General features: G+C 36.3%; 1 protein-coding gene across 3 annotated transcripts in view; it reads right to left on the reverse strand.

Annotated features, from left to right (window-relative positions):
- PARP8 (poly(ADP-ribose) polymerase family member 8) overlaps positions 1-17,531 on the reverse strand; it is a 192,153-nt gene that overhangs the window by 66,156 nt on the left and 108,466 nt on the right. For all 3 annotated transcript variants that reach the window (XM_069556386.1, XM_069556384.1, XM_069556385.1), the window contains 5 exons: positions 17,351-17,421; positions 15,396-15,473; positions 14,016-14,110; positions 2,586-2,646; positions 2,046-2,136 (listed from right to left, as the gene is read on the reverse strand). In XM_069556386.1, coding sequence (XP_069412487.1) covers positions 2,046-2,136; positions 2,586-2,646; positions 14,016-14,110; positions 15,396-15,473; positions 17,351-17,421 — 396 coding nt within the window. The remainder of the gene's footprint in view (positions 1-2,045; positions 2,137-2,585; positions 2,647-14,015; positions 14,111-15,395; positions 15,474-17,350; positions 17,422-17,531) is intronic.

The raw sequence follows: 17,531 nt of genomic DNA on the forward strand, positions 1-17,531 counted from the left end.
AATCTCCATCAGAATAAAACCGAATAAGTATATTTCAAATCACTAAAGAAAGAAGAATTTCCCTACAGTAAATGGAGAAACAGCAAAAACACATATATCTACAGGCTAAATTATTATGCAGATATTACACATCATTCTGCTTTAGGATATTTAATGACTGGAGGAAAGGCTCTAACATTAAGGTGCATAGCTATTAATACAATTCAATGTCAACTTCATGAAAATAAACCACATGTGCACAGAAAACAGAAACACCACCAACTGACTTATTGGTTCCTCAGTATAGACGGATTCTATTTTCCTTCTTTATTGCATTTCTCTCTATATATATTTTTGCATTTATAAATATAAATGTTTATTTCTGTACACATAATCAAAATTAAAATATGTCACCTCTATTTGTCTTTGCCTAGCATTAGGTCACACCAGTTACTATATGTTACTGCATGTTGTTATTTAGGTAGAATACACTATATAATAATTAAAAAGTGATGACAACAGAAATATTTTCAAAATGGAGACCTTCCTATATATTTCATAAACCTGAAAGGGCAGATAGCTTTCTTATGTGAAAACTAATAACAGATGTTAGCTCTTTGATACATCTAAAGCAAAACATGCAGAGACCACGGTAATATGTGCCCAGAAGATTAAAAATGGCTACAATTCCAAGAAACACAATCTATGTCAGTAACCCTTGATTTTGGTTGGTTTCTTTGACTATTCTGATGAATAAATACAGTGGGAGACTCCGTGAGCCTTTTACCACAGCCCCTTTTTTGGAACACTTGCTTCTGGATTCTAGTCACCAAGCTACAAGAAGCTAAACCACACAAAGCAGCCAAAGGTGTAAAGAGACACTTTATAGTTCCAGCTGAGTCCTGCGTAGTCCTGAAATGATACCTGCAAAATTGCTATCATCTAAAGTCCAACCATTTTGAGCCTCCAACCTAATGGAGCCTTCAAAAACATAAACTCCACCCACCATCTGACTACAGAGGCACAGGAGACTCCAGGCAGGAGCTGCCCAGTGGAGCCCCAAAGAATGGTGAGAGAGAAGTTGTTTTAAGTCAGTTCATTTTGGAGTGGTTTATTCTGCAGCAGTAGATAATTACAACAATATGAGTAGATACTGGTGTGTGTGTGAGAGAGAGAGAGAGAGAAAGAGAGAGAGAAGTACATAAAGTGAAGTCTCTCAGTTGTGTCTGACTCTGAGACCCCATGGACGGTAGCTTGCCAGACTCTTCCACCCATGGGATTTTCCAGGCAAGAATATTGGGGTTGGTTGCCATTTCCTTCTCCAGGGGATCTTCCAGATCCAGGGATCAAACCTGGGTCTCTCATACAGCAGGAAGACTCTTTACCAACTGAGCCACCAGAGACGCCAGACAATACTGAAGTGGGTACCCATTCCCTTCTCCAGGGGATCTTCCCAACCCAGGAATCGAACTGGGGTCTCCTGCATTGCAGGCAGATTATTTAGCAGTTGAGCTACCACGGAAGTCCCATAATACATATAGATTACATTTAAATCCAGTAAGTCTTGGCAAGATTGATAATAGGATCCTTTGTTATAAACAACTCTTCCTTCATATACATAAAAATCATCCCTTCAAGTATTGGAAAACAAAAATATTATTAATACTTCATTTTCAAAAAAGAAATATGTTATACTTAGGCTAAGTTCATTAGTAATCAAAGATAAATTAAAATTAAATATCAGGCTCAGAAACACAAAAAATTAAACCTAAGGGCAACTCTAAGTATAGTTACTGAGTGTTTTATTATATGCAAAATTCTCTTTTAGGTTTTATTGTTTTTCTTTCACAGCAACACATTAGCTTCTGAAAACTATAAAACTAAATGTACGTTTCTGTTTACATAAGTTATGTTGGTGATACAGCACCTCTGTTAGGATGCAAGTATGTTTAAACAGCATTATCAAGATAGTCTTAATTTTGTTCAGAATTACCAAATGAACCATTTTGTACTTCATGCACAAAGCACAACTGATGAATATGCAAAAATAGGAAAATGAAACTAACCTGGGCCATTCAAATACTGTGTAAGAGAACAGTGTAATCGGACAATTATAGGTTCTGTTCGAATCACTTCCCATGCCACAGCAATCTCCTCCTGTGCAAATATTTGAAAGATGAATTAGTCATCTTTTAAGAATTCTTGATTTTTTTTCCAAAATAAAAAATATATTTGTTTTTAAAACTTATTTTGAAGAAGTGCTTATCATTAAAGCCTACAAATTATCTCAAAAACTTACAGGTCTGTGATATGAAAGTCAAAGTACTTTTAAAATTTTGGTCTTCATTTGAAAATTCAAGTGAAAACAAATTAGGACATACTATACTACTGATAGAAACCCATAATTTTCAGAAAATATTAAAAGAACTGATGGAAGAAAACATATGCAAAATCTCTGCTTTTTCAACCAGTCGTAGCATTTCTTCATAAATCACTTTAACAAAGTCATTATGCTTCTAATCTTATTATAAGGGAAACTAAAATTAAATTTCTTCCAAGAATGAAAGTGTTTTCTAAATGCAGCAATCATATAAGTCGATACTTACATCAAGAAAGCTAACATCAATATGCAGATCAATATCTACATCATCAATGGCTCCATATTCCCTAAAAGCAAAGATTAACATTATTGTTTCATTTTCTTTAAAAGACAGTGTGTTCGAGGTTGTTTTAAATTAAAACTTAGTCATGAATTCTCATCCCTGATGCCCACAGATAGTTCAGAAATGACTGGACATACATTAACTAACTCAATTTAGTTGGATTGTGGTCTCATGTGACCTCTTTATACCATATATATACCTTTCCATTTTATGTACAGGCAAATACGTACATGAACTCAAGAGTTATTTGGTTCATAGTTTCAAATACCCCCGGTTCTATTTAACAAATTGAACGATCTTCTCATGTGATCACTTGGTGTTCAAGATTCAGAGCTGCCTCTAAGTGCAAGAAAGGAGTCTCTGACATGAGGAAGGGGTGGAGGGATCACTGATTGCCACAATAATATGCCCATAAATTTTCCTGCCACATTAGAACATCAGTAGTTCTGAAACTTATCCAGGTGTTCTGCCACTTAAATGTCACTGATGTTTCAATAGGCAGTTTTACGTGTCTGATGTATCCAAATTAAAACAAGCAACAACAGTATATTCCACACAAACAGGAATATTTTTTAAGATAACTAAAGGGCAAGGCTATCGTTTTTCCAGTAGTCATGTATGGATGTGAGAGTTGGACCGTGAAGAAAGCTGAGCGCTGAAGAATTGATGCTTTTGAACTGTGGTGTTGGAGAAGACGCTTGACAGTCCCATGGACTGCAAGGAGATCCAACCAGTCCATTCTGAAGGAGATCAGTCCTGGTGTCCTTTGGAAGGAATGATGCTAAAGCTGAAACTCCAGTACTTTGGCCACCTCATGCGAAGAGTTGACTCATTAGAAAAGACTCTGATGCTGGGAGGGATTGGGGGCAGGAGGAGAAGGGGACGACAGAGGATGAGATGGCTGGATGGCATCACTGACTCGATGGACGTGAGTCTGAGTGAACTCTGGGAGTTGGTGATGGACAGGGAGGCCTGGAGTGCTGCGACTCATGGGGTCGCAAACAGTCGGACACGACTGAGCGACTGAACTGAACTGAAAGGGCATAAAACAGTAGTTTTTGTATTCTACACACATACACATCTCTATTTTTGATATTTTTATAAAATTCTGAAGTTACCAATGCTAATTACAGTGAGGGAAAAAACTATGATGATAACAGAAATTGTAAAAACTAATGGCCAATATTTATTGAGCGCTCACCTGCCAGAAAGCATTCTAAGGATTTTACATACATATAATCATAATGCACAATAGGTACTACTTGTTATTTAGTCACTAAATCCTGTCCAACTCTCTTGGACCCCATGGACTGTAGCCCACTAGGCTTCTCTGTCAATGGGATTTCCCAGGCAAGAATACTGGAGTGGGTTACCATCTCCTCCTCCAGAGGATCTTCCCAACCCAGGGATCAAAACTGTGTCTCCTGCATTGGCAGGTGAGTTCTTTACCACTGAGACACCAGGGTACTATTACCATTTCCAATTTACACGTTCATTAACTGAGGCTCAGAGTAATAAAGTAACTCACCCGTCATTGCTTTGTAGCAGAGCCAGGATTTGAATACATGCATCCTATTTAAATATTTATTCAGGTGCTTAGTTCTTTATTCAATAAACTATCACTTTGTGTTGGAAACCAGGTCAAACAATGATGGATGATCTCACTAAGTCCTCATCATAAACTTCTGACAGCAATAATATAATTATCCTCATTCGCAAATGAGGAAACTGAGGTTCAGGAAAGTAGAACAAGTTGCCAGAGGGCAGAAAAGTTGGTGGAAATTAAGACACAAAATTCGCATTCAATCTCAAAACTGTCAAGTGCAGTACCTGGCACACAGTAAGTACTCAATGAACAGTTCCGTGTATGATAATATTCAAATAATGCTAATGTAGTACACAACTATGGCACTTTTATAGGGTTCAGAGAATGCACTTTTATAATTATTAAATAGCTTTATGTAACTTGAAGAATAAAGGAATGTAGAGGGTCCTTTTACTTTTTTATATCAATGACCAAAAAATGCAGCATGTTAGAAACTAATAACCCAGCCTCTATGTTTTCTCCATTCTCTCCTTAAAAATATATCAAAATACTGAGCACATTTTCATTATTTATGAATTTACACTTTCTATTTTTTCATGGTCATTTCTAAAGGTTACATAAAGAAGAAAATGGATAAAATTATTCACATAGGAATTAACTTTTTAATTGCATGCTTCAAAATATTGATGTTATAGAAAATAGATAAAATTATTCACATAGGAATTAATTCTTTAATTGCATGCTTCAAAACATCTGTCTTAATCATAAAGGTTAGAAATTTTTATAATCTTGTGCAAATTTAGATATAAACATATGCCAATTTAGTTATGAAACTATACAGAAACTAAGACAAGAATAAGGATCAAGAACAAGAACCACTGCTTTTATGAGTCTAGTTCAGGGTTCAGAAAACTTTTCTTGTAAAGGTCAAAATAGTAAACCTTTTAGTTTTTACAGGCCACATAATCTCTTGCACATATTTCTCTTTATTTGGGGGCCATTTTTTTTTTACAACCCTTTAAGAAAAGCAAACATCATAAACTGTTCAAAACAGATCCCACGGCCCACTGGTCATAATTTGCTGACCCTGGACGTCAGCATACTATTCATAAATACAAGAAGTCAAATATCTAAAATCAGACACGTCAGAAGGGAACCATTAAATACAATGATGAGGATAGACCACTAATGATGTTCAAATGATATTTTGGTGGGGAAAGAGACCTGGACTACAATCATTTCCATAAAATTATAACAAATATGTACAAAGTAAAATTAGGAAAAAATGAATATTGAATAATAAGGAAATACTATGGCATGATGGTATAATTTTTTTAATTATCCATTACTAAAAATGTTGGTATAAAAATATTTAGTATCATGAGGGAAATACTGTTCACTGAGCAAGTAGAGTACCAAAATATTATGGAGAGTGAAATACATTTTTTTTAAATAAAATAGAAATAGGAACACCAAAAAAGTAGGAAGAGGACTTGTATATTACATATAGGCTGTGGGTAACATTTATTTTATAAAAAAAAGCTGAAGTATTTTCTAAAAAAATCTTTTTCTGATTACAATGGCAATATAGACTCATATAAAATGTGAGAAAGAGAAAAACAGACAATAAATAACTTGTAATAAAATTTAGTACCACTCAGACACAGTAGTTTTCCTTTACATTCATCCAAGTCTCTTTCATATATTAATATATCATTATAATACATATTAAGGATAACAGGTATATAAAAATTTTTGTCCTGCTCTTCCACTTTTTCTATAATGAGTACTTTTTTTACCTTGTGGAATATTCTTTAAAACCATAAATTTAAATCTATAAATTTGTATGAATAAAATTATATAATACAACATTAGGGTGCTCTCAATTTTTTTACACTATGAATATTGATAAATGGCCCTCTGGATAGAAGTCTACGTGCAGTTGTCTTCTCAGAGATAAATTCCAGAATTAATGACTGAAATAAATAGCATAACTATATTTGGTAATCCTAATATGTACTGTTTGGTTACTATTTTTTAAAAGTTAAAACAACTTATAATCACACCAGCCAGGTTCTCACAGTGACCATTTCCCACATCCTCATTATCACCAGGCATTTTTTTCTCCCATCTTTGCCAATTTCAGAGTGGAGAATAACTCTGGATTTACTTATGATGGCAAGACTTTGGTATATTTAAAAGCAGAGAAAAGGGCAGCAGAGATAACAAAAGTCAGTACAAACCTTACCCCAGCTGTTTTCTTCATAAATAGATTTCTATACCACTTCAACAGAACACATCATAGAGTTATGATCAGAATGTGACATATGTTCTTTATAAAACCTTTAATATGTGAATTTTAAAGTATTCTTTCTATAATTCTTTCAACACTTTTGTTTCAGTTAAAGAGCTTCCTCAGTAGCTTAAATGGTAAAGAATCTATCTACAATGTGGGAGACCTGGGTTTGATCCCTGTGTTGCGAAGATCCCCTGGAGAAGGGCATGGCAACCCACTCCAGTATTCTTGACTGGAGAATCCTGTGGACAGAGGAACCTAGCAGGCTAGAGTCCATGGGGTCACAAAGAGTCGGACACGGCTGCGCGACTCACTTTCACTTCTTCACTTTCTTTAGTTAAAAGTATCTTTAATTTCTAATCCTGTCAATTTCTTTCAAAAAAAAAAAAAACAGGAACAAAAGGGTTACAAGCGCTGTCTTTCACCACAGCAGAGCAGGAGTACAGAATTTTAAGGAAGCAGAGGCATTAAAGGTTTGCAATTAACTGGATTCTGCAGCTGTAGATTTGCAAATAGTTATACCATTTGTTTTTATGCCACACTTCAAAGAACTCACAACAACACTGTGTGTATGCAAACCAATTTCTGTTGTGATGCCCTTTTTATATAATGCCATTCATTTCACGTTTCCCACTGCGAGATTACAAAGTGTGATTACAGTCTGCCCAGATGCAATGACCCAGTCTCAGGATTGCTTCTGTATCTGAATATCTGTCAGTAGCCCCAATCTCATGAATAGCAAATGCAGAATCAAGGCAAATGCTTCAAATATGAATGCGACCTGAAGTGTGAAGCCTGATATCTGATTGTATACTGAATGCTGTGTTGGGTTTATAACAATCCAAAATAATTCTGTGCCCTGCCTGCATTTATTCATTGTGAAAAGATCACATCAAATTGAACTTGAATACTTTTTTAAGAGAAGGGAAGCGACACAAATGATCTGATGCAGTTGTTTCACTTAGGGCCTGAGGTCTTGAAAACTGCTCCACAAATTTCTTTCCAGACATCTGAGTGAAGTCTTTGAATAGACAGATCTTGAAATCCAGCCATTTGATTTTGAATATTTACATGTGATCTAGTTCATATGTATAAAGAACATATGTATGAAATATATGCTTTCTATAAATAGGCATTTTTAGGGCACTATGAGTTAGAACTCTTAGCAATTCATTCTCCCATTTTTTAACGGAGCTTATTAAGATAACATCCTCATTAATGACACCACATATGCACTTACAATATATTAAATACTTGACTGTCTATGTTGGTCCTCCTTTCTCTATAAAACCACAGCTTGTTTATTATACTATTATGATGTTTTATGGGCTTCTCTGGTGGCTCAGACAGTCAAGCGTCTGTCTATAATGAGGGAGACCCGGGTTCGATCCCTGGGTTGGGAAGATCCCCTGGAGAAGGAAATGACAATCCACTCCAGTACTATTGCCTGGAAAATCTCATGGACAGAGGAGTCTGGTAGGCTACAGTCCATGGGGTCACAAAGAGTCGGACACGACTGAGCGATTTCACTTCACTTCTTCATGATGTTTTATAATACTAGCTGGTCAAAATTAGCAGGGACTGTTCTGGTTATAAAAAATATAGCTTTCTCTTATCCACTGTAGAGCAAATCACATGTATAATACACATACATGAAACTCTACCACAAGTTTTTGAGAAATAAACTTCTATTGCTATTTAGTTACTGTTTTCAATAATTGGACAGTTATATTTTGAGAAGAAATATATTCTGCGAAGAAATACACACCTCCTTCTGACATCTGAAACTCAACAGCTTGCGTGTCTGTCTCTGCATGCCTACTCAGTGTGTTTCATGCTCAGTGTGGGAGAGATGCTTGTGAATGGGCCAAGATTATTCAAACTCGGTAGTCAGGAAGAAATCTTGGCATTTTTGCAAGACTGTATTCACAGTAGCTATATATTTCTCTAAAGGACAATAGGACTGAGACGAATTTAAAAATTAGATCCGAGTAGGAAAGGAAACCCATCTAACCTAAGAGTGTACAAGAAGTACAGTGTAAACAGTTGCTAAAACTCTGCCCCCCATTTAAAACTCTTTGGTTTTGCTTGAGGAAAGCAGAGGTGCTGGAAGCAGAGGTGACTGTCGGGATCTGACATTCTGAAGCTTGTACCTAGATTTTATGCCAGTGCTTTTGAAAGAGTCTCCCTTTTGTTTCTTTCTTCTGTGTGCCTCCTGCTATCACTTTCCCCTGGTGTTCAGAGTCAGACTGTTTTCACCTTAGCTCAGATGCAGAAGCAAGAGAATCAATGTGATGCAGAGGACATTACAAACCTCCAACCCAAGATCTGTTGACGAATGACATGCTTCAGAGTAGGGTAAGTTATACTGGAGTAACCAACATCCTCAAGCACTCACTGGTTTAACATCCAGAAAGGATTTACATCTCACTCACACAACCTGCTTACTGCGGAATCAGAAGAAGAAAGAGAACACTATTCACTGTAGTCGCTAAGGGGCCCAGAGAGCGGTGGAGCCCTGAAGATATGGGAACTCGCACACTAGCGCTTTGGCTCATATTTCACTGGCCAACACGAGGTTGCATGTCCACTGCTGATGCTGTAAGAGCTAGGGAAATGCAACCCTGCCATCTTCCAGAAGAGGAGAGCCAGATTTGTTAAACTGTTTTACTAACCCACTACTTATGGAAATCCAGAGACATTTAAAGTGGACTACTCTGATTTACGTGGCTTTTTCTTTCCTTTTATTTTCTTTCTCTCTCTTCCAGGAGATATATGTTTGGGTGGTGGGCCTGCATATAGTAGTATAGCTTCCTCAAACCTTAAAAACATCTTCTGTACACCCTGTCCTCCAAAACATCACTTCCAAAATTATTCATTCATTTCAAACACACAACCATCCAACCACAAAAAAATGATCAAAATGCAGAATAGTCACAATCTTATAATCTCCCAACCTATTTCAAGCATTAGTCACAATCAAAAGGTTAGAATATTACTCAGATGCCTTCAGTTTTTTAAATGGATGATGGATGGCTATGAAGCACAGGATATTTTATTTGGTGTAAAACTTTCAAAATCATAAGCAAATTATCAGCGTCATTTCATTCCTGAGCAAATGAGAATTTTGTGACTTGTAATTCCCTACTTTCTAAAAATATTAATCTCAAATTGTTTTCAATGACACCGATCAATTTTTTATGAATACTGATTATAGGAGTAAATTTATAATAAAAACATAAAAGAACTTCATTTTGTTGCATGATTCAAGATGAAACACATTCACACTGATTAGAGGGTTGATCATGTTCCTCCAGAGACCTAACTCATTTCCTTTACAAGTGCCTATGAATTAAAATTGTCATCAATGTTTACAAGTATGGTTCAACCCAACCAGAATGCTGTTTTAGAATGATTTGGCCAAGTAGAACTAAAATTACCTACTTAAGTAATAAATTTATCATCAGTCATTTTTGCTAAAGCCCCCTTCACCTACTTTAAGAGGGTTTTGCCTCAATTGAGGTAATCTCTGTTATTTTCATCTCTTACAGAGAACTTAGATGTGGTTAGCTGCCTTTCTCATTAGATGTCACATAAAAAAAAAATGATACCAAACAGCCTATTATGCATATTGAGGTACTTTTGCTCTTCAAACTCCATTAAGTTCTTATAAACCTCAATTAAGAAAAAGAACAGCTAATTAGAACAGTCTGTTTTCAATAGACTTAGAACTTTGCAAAGATGACTCCAAGACCTTAGGCCTTAACTACTCCTTCTCCCATGTGTCCAAGCCATGGTATTTTAGACCAGACAGTAAATTCATTCTTATTTATTTTAAGTAAATCAAACTAGTCCTGCTGTGATTCACTTATATCATGGGGCCTCTGGGAGCTTATTTATTCTGGAAACATCCTCTGTAGTCGGAGAAAATCTACAGCAGACAAGAACATGACTTGCATTCATTAAGATTTAAATTGGATCAAAAATATAAGTGAAAGAGGCAAGAGGAAAACAATCAAAACCACTTATGACTTTAGACACTTCACTTGAATGAAATTCTGTATAGTAATCTAATTTAAACAGTCCATAAATTATCACTATTTTATCAATAATGGAAAGTACTAATAGAAATAAGTACTTAGTAAATGCTTGCTGAAGAAACTTATTCACACATAAGTAATGGTATGATTGAGGCCTAGATAGCATGGTGTGTGTGTGATACTCAATCACTAAGTCCAACTCTTTGTGACCCCAGGAACTGTAGCCAGCCAGGCTCTTCTGTTCATCCATGGGATTTCCCAGACAAGAATACTGGAGTGGGTTGCCCCTTCCTCCTCCAGGGGATCTTCCCAACCCAGGGATCAAACCTGCATCTCCTATACTGCAAGCAGATTCCTTACCAAAGATAGCAGGAAATATGTATTAAAACAAATAAAAACTAATTTTAAAAGCAATCAAAACATGTGGTAAAGTGATTCTCTAAACAAAGATACATACTTTAGATGAAAAGTAATTAAATTCTATGCTGTGTTGAGTGATCGACTTCCCAGGTGGTGCTAGTGGTAAAGAACCCATGGTTAATCATATACAGACTTCTTTGTATATGGGAGAGAGGGTTAATTTTCTATGATTAAAGTTTTAAGATTTCAAGCAAAAATTCATGGGGTCGCAAAGAGTCAGACACGACTGAGTGACTGAACTGAACTAAACTGAAAGTTTTAAGATTTCAAGCAAAGATCAACTAAAGAGAAACAAACAAAAAAAAAATCAGTCATTGTTTCAGACTATTTTTTTAGGCAGCTTGTGGGATCTTAGTTCCCTGACCAGGGTTCGAACGCAGGCCCTCAGTAGTGAAAGCGTGGAGTCTTAACCATCAGGGAATCCCTGAACAATTTATGGATAATCTCTATTGCTTTCTTCACAGTCAAAGACTTTGGCATAGTCAATAAAGCAGAATTAGATGTTTTTCTGGAACTCTCATGCTTTTTTGATGATCCAGTGAATGTTAGCAACTTGATCTCTGGTTCCTCCGCCTTTTCTAAAACCAGCTTAAACGTCTGTAAGTTCACAGTTCATGTATTGCTGAAGCCTGGCTTGGAGAATTTTGAGCATTGTTTTACTAGCATGTGAGATGAGCGCAATTGTGCGGTAGTCTGAGCATTCTTTGGCATTGCCTTTCTTTGGGATCGGAATGAAAACTGACCTTTTCCAGTCCTGTGGCCACTGCTGAGTTTTCCAAATTGGCTGGCATATTGAGTGCAGCACTTTCACAGCATCATCTTTCAGGATTTGATAGCTCAACTGGAATACCCTCACCTCCACTAGCTTTGTTTATAGTAATGCCTTCTAAGACCCACTTGACGTCACATTCCAGGACGTCTGGCTCTAGGTGAGTGATCACACCATCGTGATTATCTGGGTCGTGAAGATCTTTTTTTGTATAGTTCTTCTGTGTATTCTTGCCACCTCTTCTTAAAATCTTCTGCTTCTGTTAGGTCCATACCATTTCCGTCCTTTAGCGACTGAATTGAACTGAACTGAACTGATTGCTTTCTTCATTAATTCACTCTATAATACTTACTGAGTCTCCATCTTCCTTATCCTCTGGCCGAGGCATAGATCAACTATGAAATAATCACAGCTAATTTGCTAAAACTTTGAAAATTCCAAAGATTTGCTTTTTGCAAGTATAATCCCTATCTGTCTCACTCAACTGCAATCTAATATTCCTCCACGAGTAGGAGAGAGGGTGTGGGTATATGTGCTATGCTGTCACATATACAGCATGTGTCTGATTTTGTGCAACCCTATGGACCATAGCCTGCCAGGCTCCTCTGTCCATGGGGTTCTCCAGGCAAAGTATACTGAAGTGGGTTGCCATGCCCTCCTCCAGGGGATCTTCCCGACCCAGGGATAAAACCCTCGTCATTTAACATCTCCTGCACTGGCAGACGGATTCTGTACCACTAGCGCCACCTGGGAAGCCCCGTCTGGGGTAGACAACCCCAGCTTATTTAGGCTGTAGGTGGTTATGAGTTTCTGTTTCTGTGGATAAAATGAAAGTTAGCAATAATAACTTATAGCTGTGTTATACTTCCCAACCATTAAAAGTATTTGTTTGCTTTCTCAAAATGTGGATATGTCCACTGAAAATATAACCAGATAATATGAACATTTTTAATGGGTGTTCCACTGAAAACAATCAAGAAGCCTCCAGTTTGTATTTCATACATGCTCTGTACTATAAACCAGGATCGAGAACCAAACCAAAACAAAGTACACGAACAACAAAAAAGTGCACAGAATTAAGAGTCTAGAGGGGGAGAAGTAAATCAATAATGACAAGACATGAAGAGAATAATAAATGAGTTAAGAGGCAAATGTGATAGGAGGGCAGAGGGCAGAATAACCAGTCTGCACTGGAGCTTAGAGGAAGGCTCAAAAAAAAGCTGACCTTTGGACTGGGGCTTGAATAAAGACAGCAACAGGGTTTGAGAGGGAAGCACTGGTTGGGCAAATGGCCAAAGTCAAGGGGCAACAGCCTATTTGGAGACCAGGAACAATCCTGGTTTGGGTGGATGAGGCTGGAACCGAGGTCAGGCTGTAAGAAGGGCCTGGAGACTTGGAGCCCACCCTTTAGGAACACAAAAATCTAAATAATCAGATCTGACTGGTGGGAGGATACAAGCATGATGGCAAAAAAGAGTTTTTTCTTAAATTAAAGAGAGAAAAGAAAGACTAAATAGGGATAGTTGGGTCTTCTGAATGATTAAAGTAAGAAAAATTGGTTTGGAAATTTATCATCAAATAACTAAGTAACTGCAACAAAAAATACATTATCATTCAAATACACACTGCACAAAGTTATGTCTTTTTTTCCTTTCTTTTTTTAGGAGCCAGATTACTTATCACAAGGGCTTCCTTAGTGGCTCAGATGGTAAAATATCTGCCTGCAATGCAGGAGACCCAGGTTCATTTCCTGAGTCGGGAAGACCCCCTGGAGAAGGGAATGGTTACCCACTCCAGTATTCTTGCTGGGAGAATTCTATGGGCAGAGGATCCTGGCGGGCTACAGTCCATGGGATCGCGGAGTTGGACACAACTGAGCACTAACACCTTCACTTTCAACACTTTACTTCTCACAATGTGACTGGATACCAGCCGTTATGCATTATTTACTTTTATTGTTCACACAGATGTGTCTTTGATTTACGATAACAGAGTGGGCCCAGCTGACCAAATCTATTACAGGAATTGATAATGATGCCACTTAAGACTGCTATTTTATCAAACTAACTCTACAAAATAATTTCTTTAGTGAAATGAATGTAATCTTAAACTACATGTACAATAAAAAGTAATCATAGCCAAAATTATGCCATTTTGTTTAAGCAGAAACATAACAGACTCTCTCATATACTTTCAAATATAATTGAGCCTGAGAAGATTTCCACCTAAATAATTCCCAATAGAAAATTCCAATGACTTTCCAAATAATTTTAAGTTGTAATCTCCAAAGGTATTTATTTACCTGAGAGAAACTGCATGTGGCCCATATATCTCTCTCACTGCTGACAAGTCAGCTTCAAGCTGGGGATGTTTGTGCAGCTCCCCGTCATAGTTAACCTGATGAAAAGGAATCAATTAGGAGTGACTTAGGGTGAAGAGAAACAAAAAAAGCAAAATATAAACAATCTCTTAGGTTACCCTGTAGTTCTGCCATGGGCATCTTCTCTGTTGCCTTCATAAAAAATATATATAGATAATTCAGCAGTATATTCACTACAGTTCTTAGGTTCACATACATCTGGTATAATTCATTATGCTTAAAAAGTTATTATCTGACTACTTTGATACAAAGACAAATGCCACTGTTAAAATGAGTGAAGTAAATGGCAGATAGTCTAGAAAAACTTCTGGACTGAGAAAAGAGCATTCACTCCCCCTCTGTAAGAATTAGTGGTGTAAACAAAAATCAAAACTAGAAGAATTATTTTAAATACTGTTGAAGTGTTATCTGGTTAAAGAATCTCAGGAAAAATACCCCATTTCTAGTAAGGCATTCCTGGAGAGAAGAATTCTAGTTTTGTTCATGTCCATCCATACCTCTACTGCTTTGCATATGCTTGATAGACCAAATTACTAATTTTTTATTCTAAATGAATAAATGTATTTGCATTCTTTACATAATAATAACAACTTTGGCTTTAAAGCATCTCTTTAACAAATTACCTTTCCATTATTCTATCCAAATTACAAAGCATATTTGATCACATTTACAAAAACAGAACAAGACATCTTATACAGCCACATCCTAAAATCAAATGCTCAGTTTAAAATTTCAACATTATCCTAGAAAAATATAATGAATTATTTTGTATAATACATGCATGTGCAGCAGTGCCATTTCCATGTATGTAATTTATGATGTTTCTTCATCACAACTGATCAACACTTTACATTCGTATAGGAGGAAAAGGAAGACAGTAAATACAAATAATGAAGATGCTCAATAATAAGGGCCCATCAATTTTTATAAAGGTTAATCACCTTCTACTGAAAACAATCCATGCTTTTATTAGTGTCACCATTTCAAAACATTGACTGAGCACAACATGCTTGATAGATGTAAAAGTTAAAAGCGTAATAAGATGCTATCTGCAAAGTATCTGTAATGAAGGCAGATGACTTCTATGTAAATAAATGATTACAGTCAAAGAACTGCAAAAGCAACTTTAATTTCTGAAACTATATAGAGAATGAGCGACAGATAAATTATATGAATTTCCTTGTTAGTTACAGAGTGCTGCAGAACACATAGGCCTTTCGGATGACAAGCACAGATTTCTGCTACAGCGTGTGCGGCTGTCTCTGCCTTTGAGTGGGTGTCTGGAGAGTCTCGTGTGCTCACCTGTCCTCCATAATAAAATTCTTCCGAATCATTATCTCCTTCAGAGTCTTCCTCCACTGTGCTGTTCTGTCTCGACTCCTTAAAATAATAGAGTAAGAAGACAATTTTAATGGTCAAACTAGTTTTTCCTCCTTCTGGAAAAAAAGGTAATGAATGGACATAAAAGGTAGGTCTTGTGTATACCACATGAATTTTAAATAAAAGCATTCTTGCTGCAATGCAAACCAAAAATGAAAGACAGTGACAGGTAAGTTTTGTGGTGGGTGCATGAAGCTCTATGTACCTGGTCTTGAGTTTTATGATTTAATATTTGATGTATATAAAAAACTACGTTCATCAATTACAACTTTGGTTTGTTCTGATAAAACATCTGACAAGTTCACACTGATTCAATTTTTTGTTAAAAAATTCCTCAGCATAATTTATCCCAGACTGTTCTCACTTTCACTGCCAACTTCACATAATGGTATGAAAGAAAGGGCACTTTGAATCTAATAATATAAAAATCAAATTATGCATATACATACAAATACATTACAAAGATAACTTTCAGTGTGTAGAAATTATTTGCTTTAAATTTCAATTTTCAAAAGGATGTTTACTTAAATATACTTGAAGTATGAGTTTCTAATTAACTGAACCTATTTGTTATGTGTCTAAAGTACAAATGACAAAAATTCATCTAAAGTAACTATTCCTGTCCCGGGGCCCTGCTAAAATAATTAAGAGAAAGGTAGCTGCATTTAGACACAGGAATCTATTAACTTGATGTTTTGTGATCATGCCTAACTTTCTAGACCAAATTTCAATATTAAAACAAAACAAAACAAAAACCTAAAAAAGGGAATGTGCTGCTGCTGCTGCTAAGTCGCTTCAGTCGTGTCCGACTCTGTGCGATCCCAGAGACGGCAGCCCATCAGGCTCCCCTGTTCCTGGGATTCTCCAGAGAAGAACACTGGAGTGGGTTGCCATTTCCTTCTCCAATGCATGAAGTGAAAAGTGAAAATGAAGTCGCTCAGTCGTGTCCAACTCTTCGCGACCCCATGGACTGCAGCCCATCAGGCTGCTCCATCCATGGGATTTTCCAGGCAAGAGTACTGGAGTGGGTTGCCACTGCCTTCTCTGAAAAGGGAATGTAGGTTTTATAAGACATAGTTTTTGGTTTTAGCAATGATAATGCTAAATTAGTGGTGCTCACTTTGGCTACTGAAGTGCAGAATGAACGGTATAACACTAAAAGGAAAGCAGGGTGGCATTCAGGACGTAGTTTTTGTTTTATTATAAGATTACTTGATCCTTTTTTTTTTTTCTTTTCTGATGTGGACCATTTAAAAAATCCTTATTAAATTTGTTACAATATTGCTTCTGCTGTTTTTATGTTGTTACTGTTGTTTTTAATGGCTACAAGGCATGTCCCCAACATTTGGAGGCAAAGTCTTAACCAATGGACCACCAGGGAAGTCCCAGTGTATAGTTTTAAAATCAAAGAATTGTTGGTCCCACCATCATTTTGTTTGATTAATGTCCCAGTATTTATCTACAGATTGAAGTAAATTTCCTAAAGGTGCGATTGTTCTTTTAACACTGGCCAAAAATAGTAAGATTATACCCAAGCTCTGTGCTCCTTTAACTAGAAAGACCATCTTTTACAGACAAAATTTTAAAGGTCTCATCAAAATTATGTATACCACATACAGTCATTCTAACTATGCTACTTAAGTGCTCTTCAGTCAACTACGTTATTAGATGAAAATACAGAAAATAAGTTAGGGTTTGTACACACTTTATTTAGATTTAAATCAGATGTTCTATTACTTTAAAGGTAGTTAATTTTAGGACACTATCTTTCCCATACATAAATCCCTAAGCCAGCAGCATGAACTTCATTCACTACATGTAATCTTAATCTAAACAATGATGGTATTAACCACAAATACATGGTAAATTTCACATACCTCGCCATTTTCCTTCTGTAATTTGGATTTTATGGATAAGCAACAGTTAATGTCATTTGTCTTTCTTAATTCTGAAATATATAATTAAAGGATCATTTTAGTCTTCAGTATACTATTTACCAAACATTTATAAGTTTCAGTATAAAAACATCCAAAGATGATTCTTTTTTGCAAGAGAATT

The sequence above is a fragment of the Ovis canadensis genome, chromosome 16 (genome assembly GCF_042477335.2).
Source record: "Ovis canadensis isolate MfBH-ARS-UI-01 breed Bighorn chromosome 16, ARS-UI_OviCan_v2, whole genome shotgun sequence".
Lineage (NCBI taxonomy): Eukaryota > Metazoa > Chordata > Mammalia > Artiodactyla > Bovidae > Ovis > Ovis canadensis.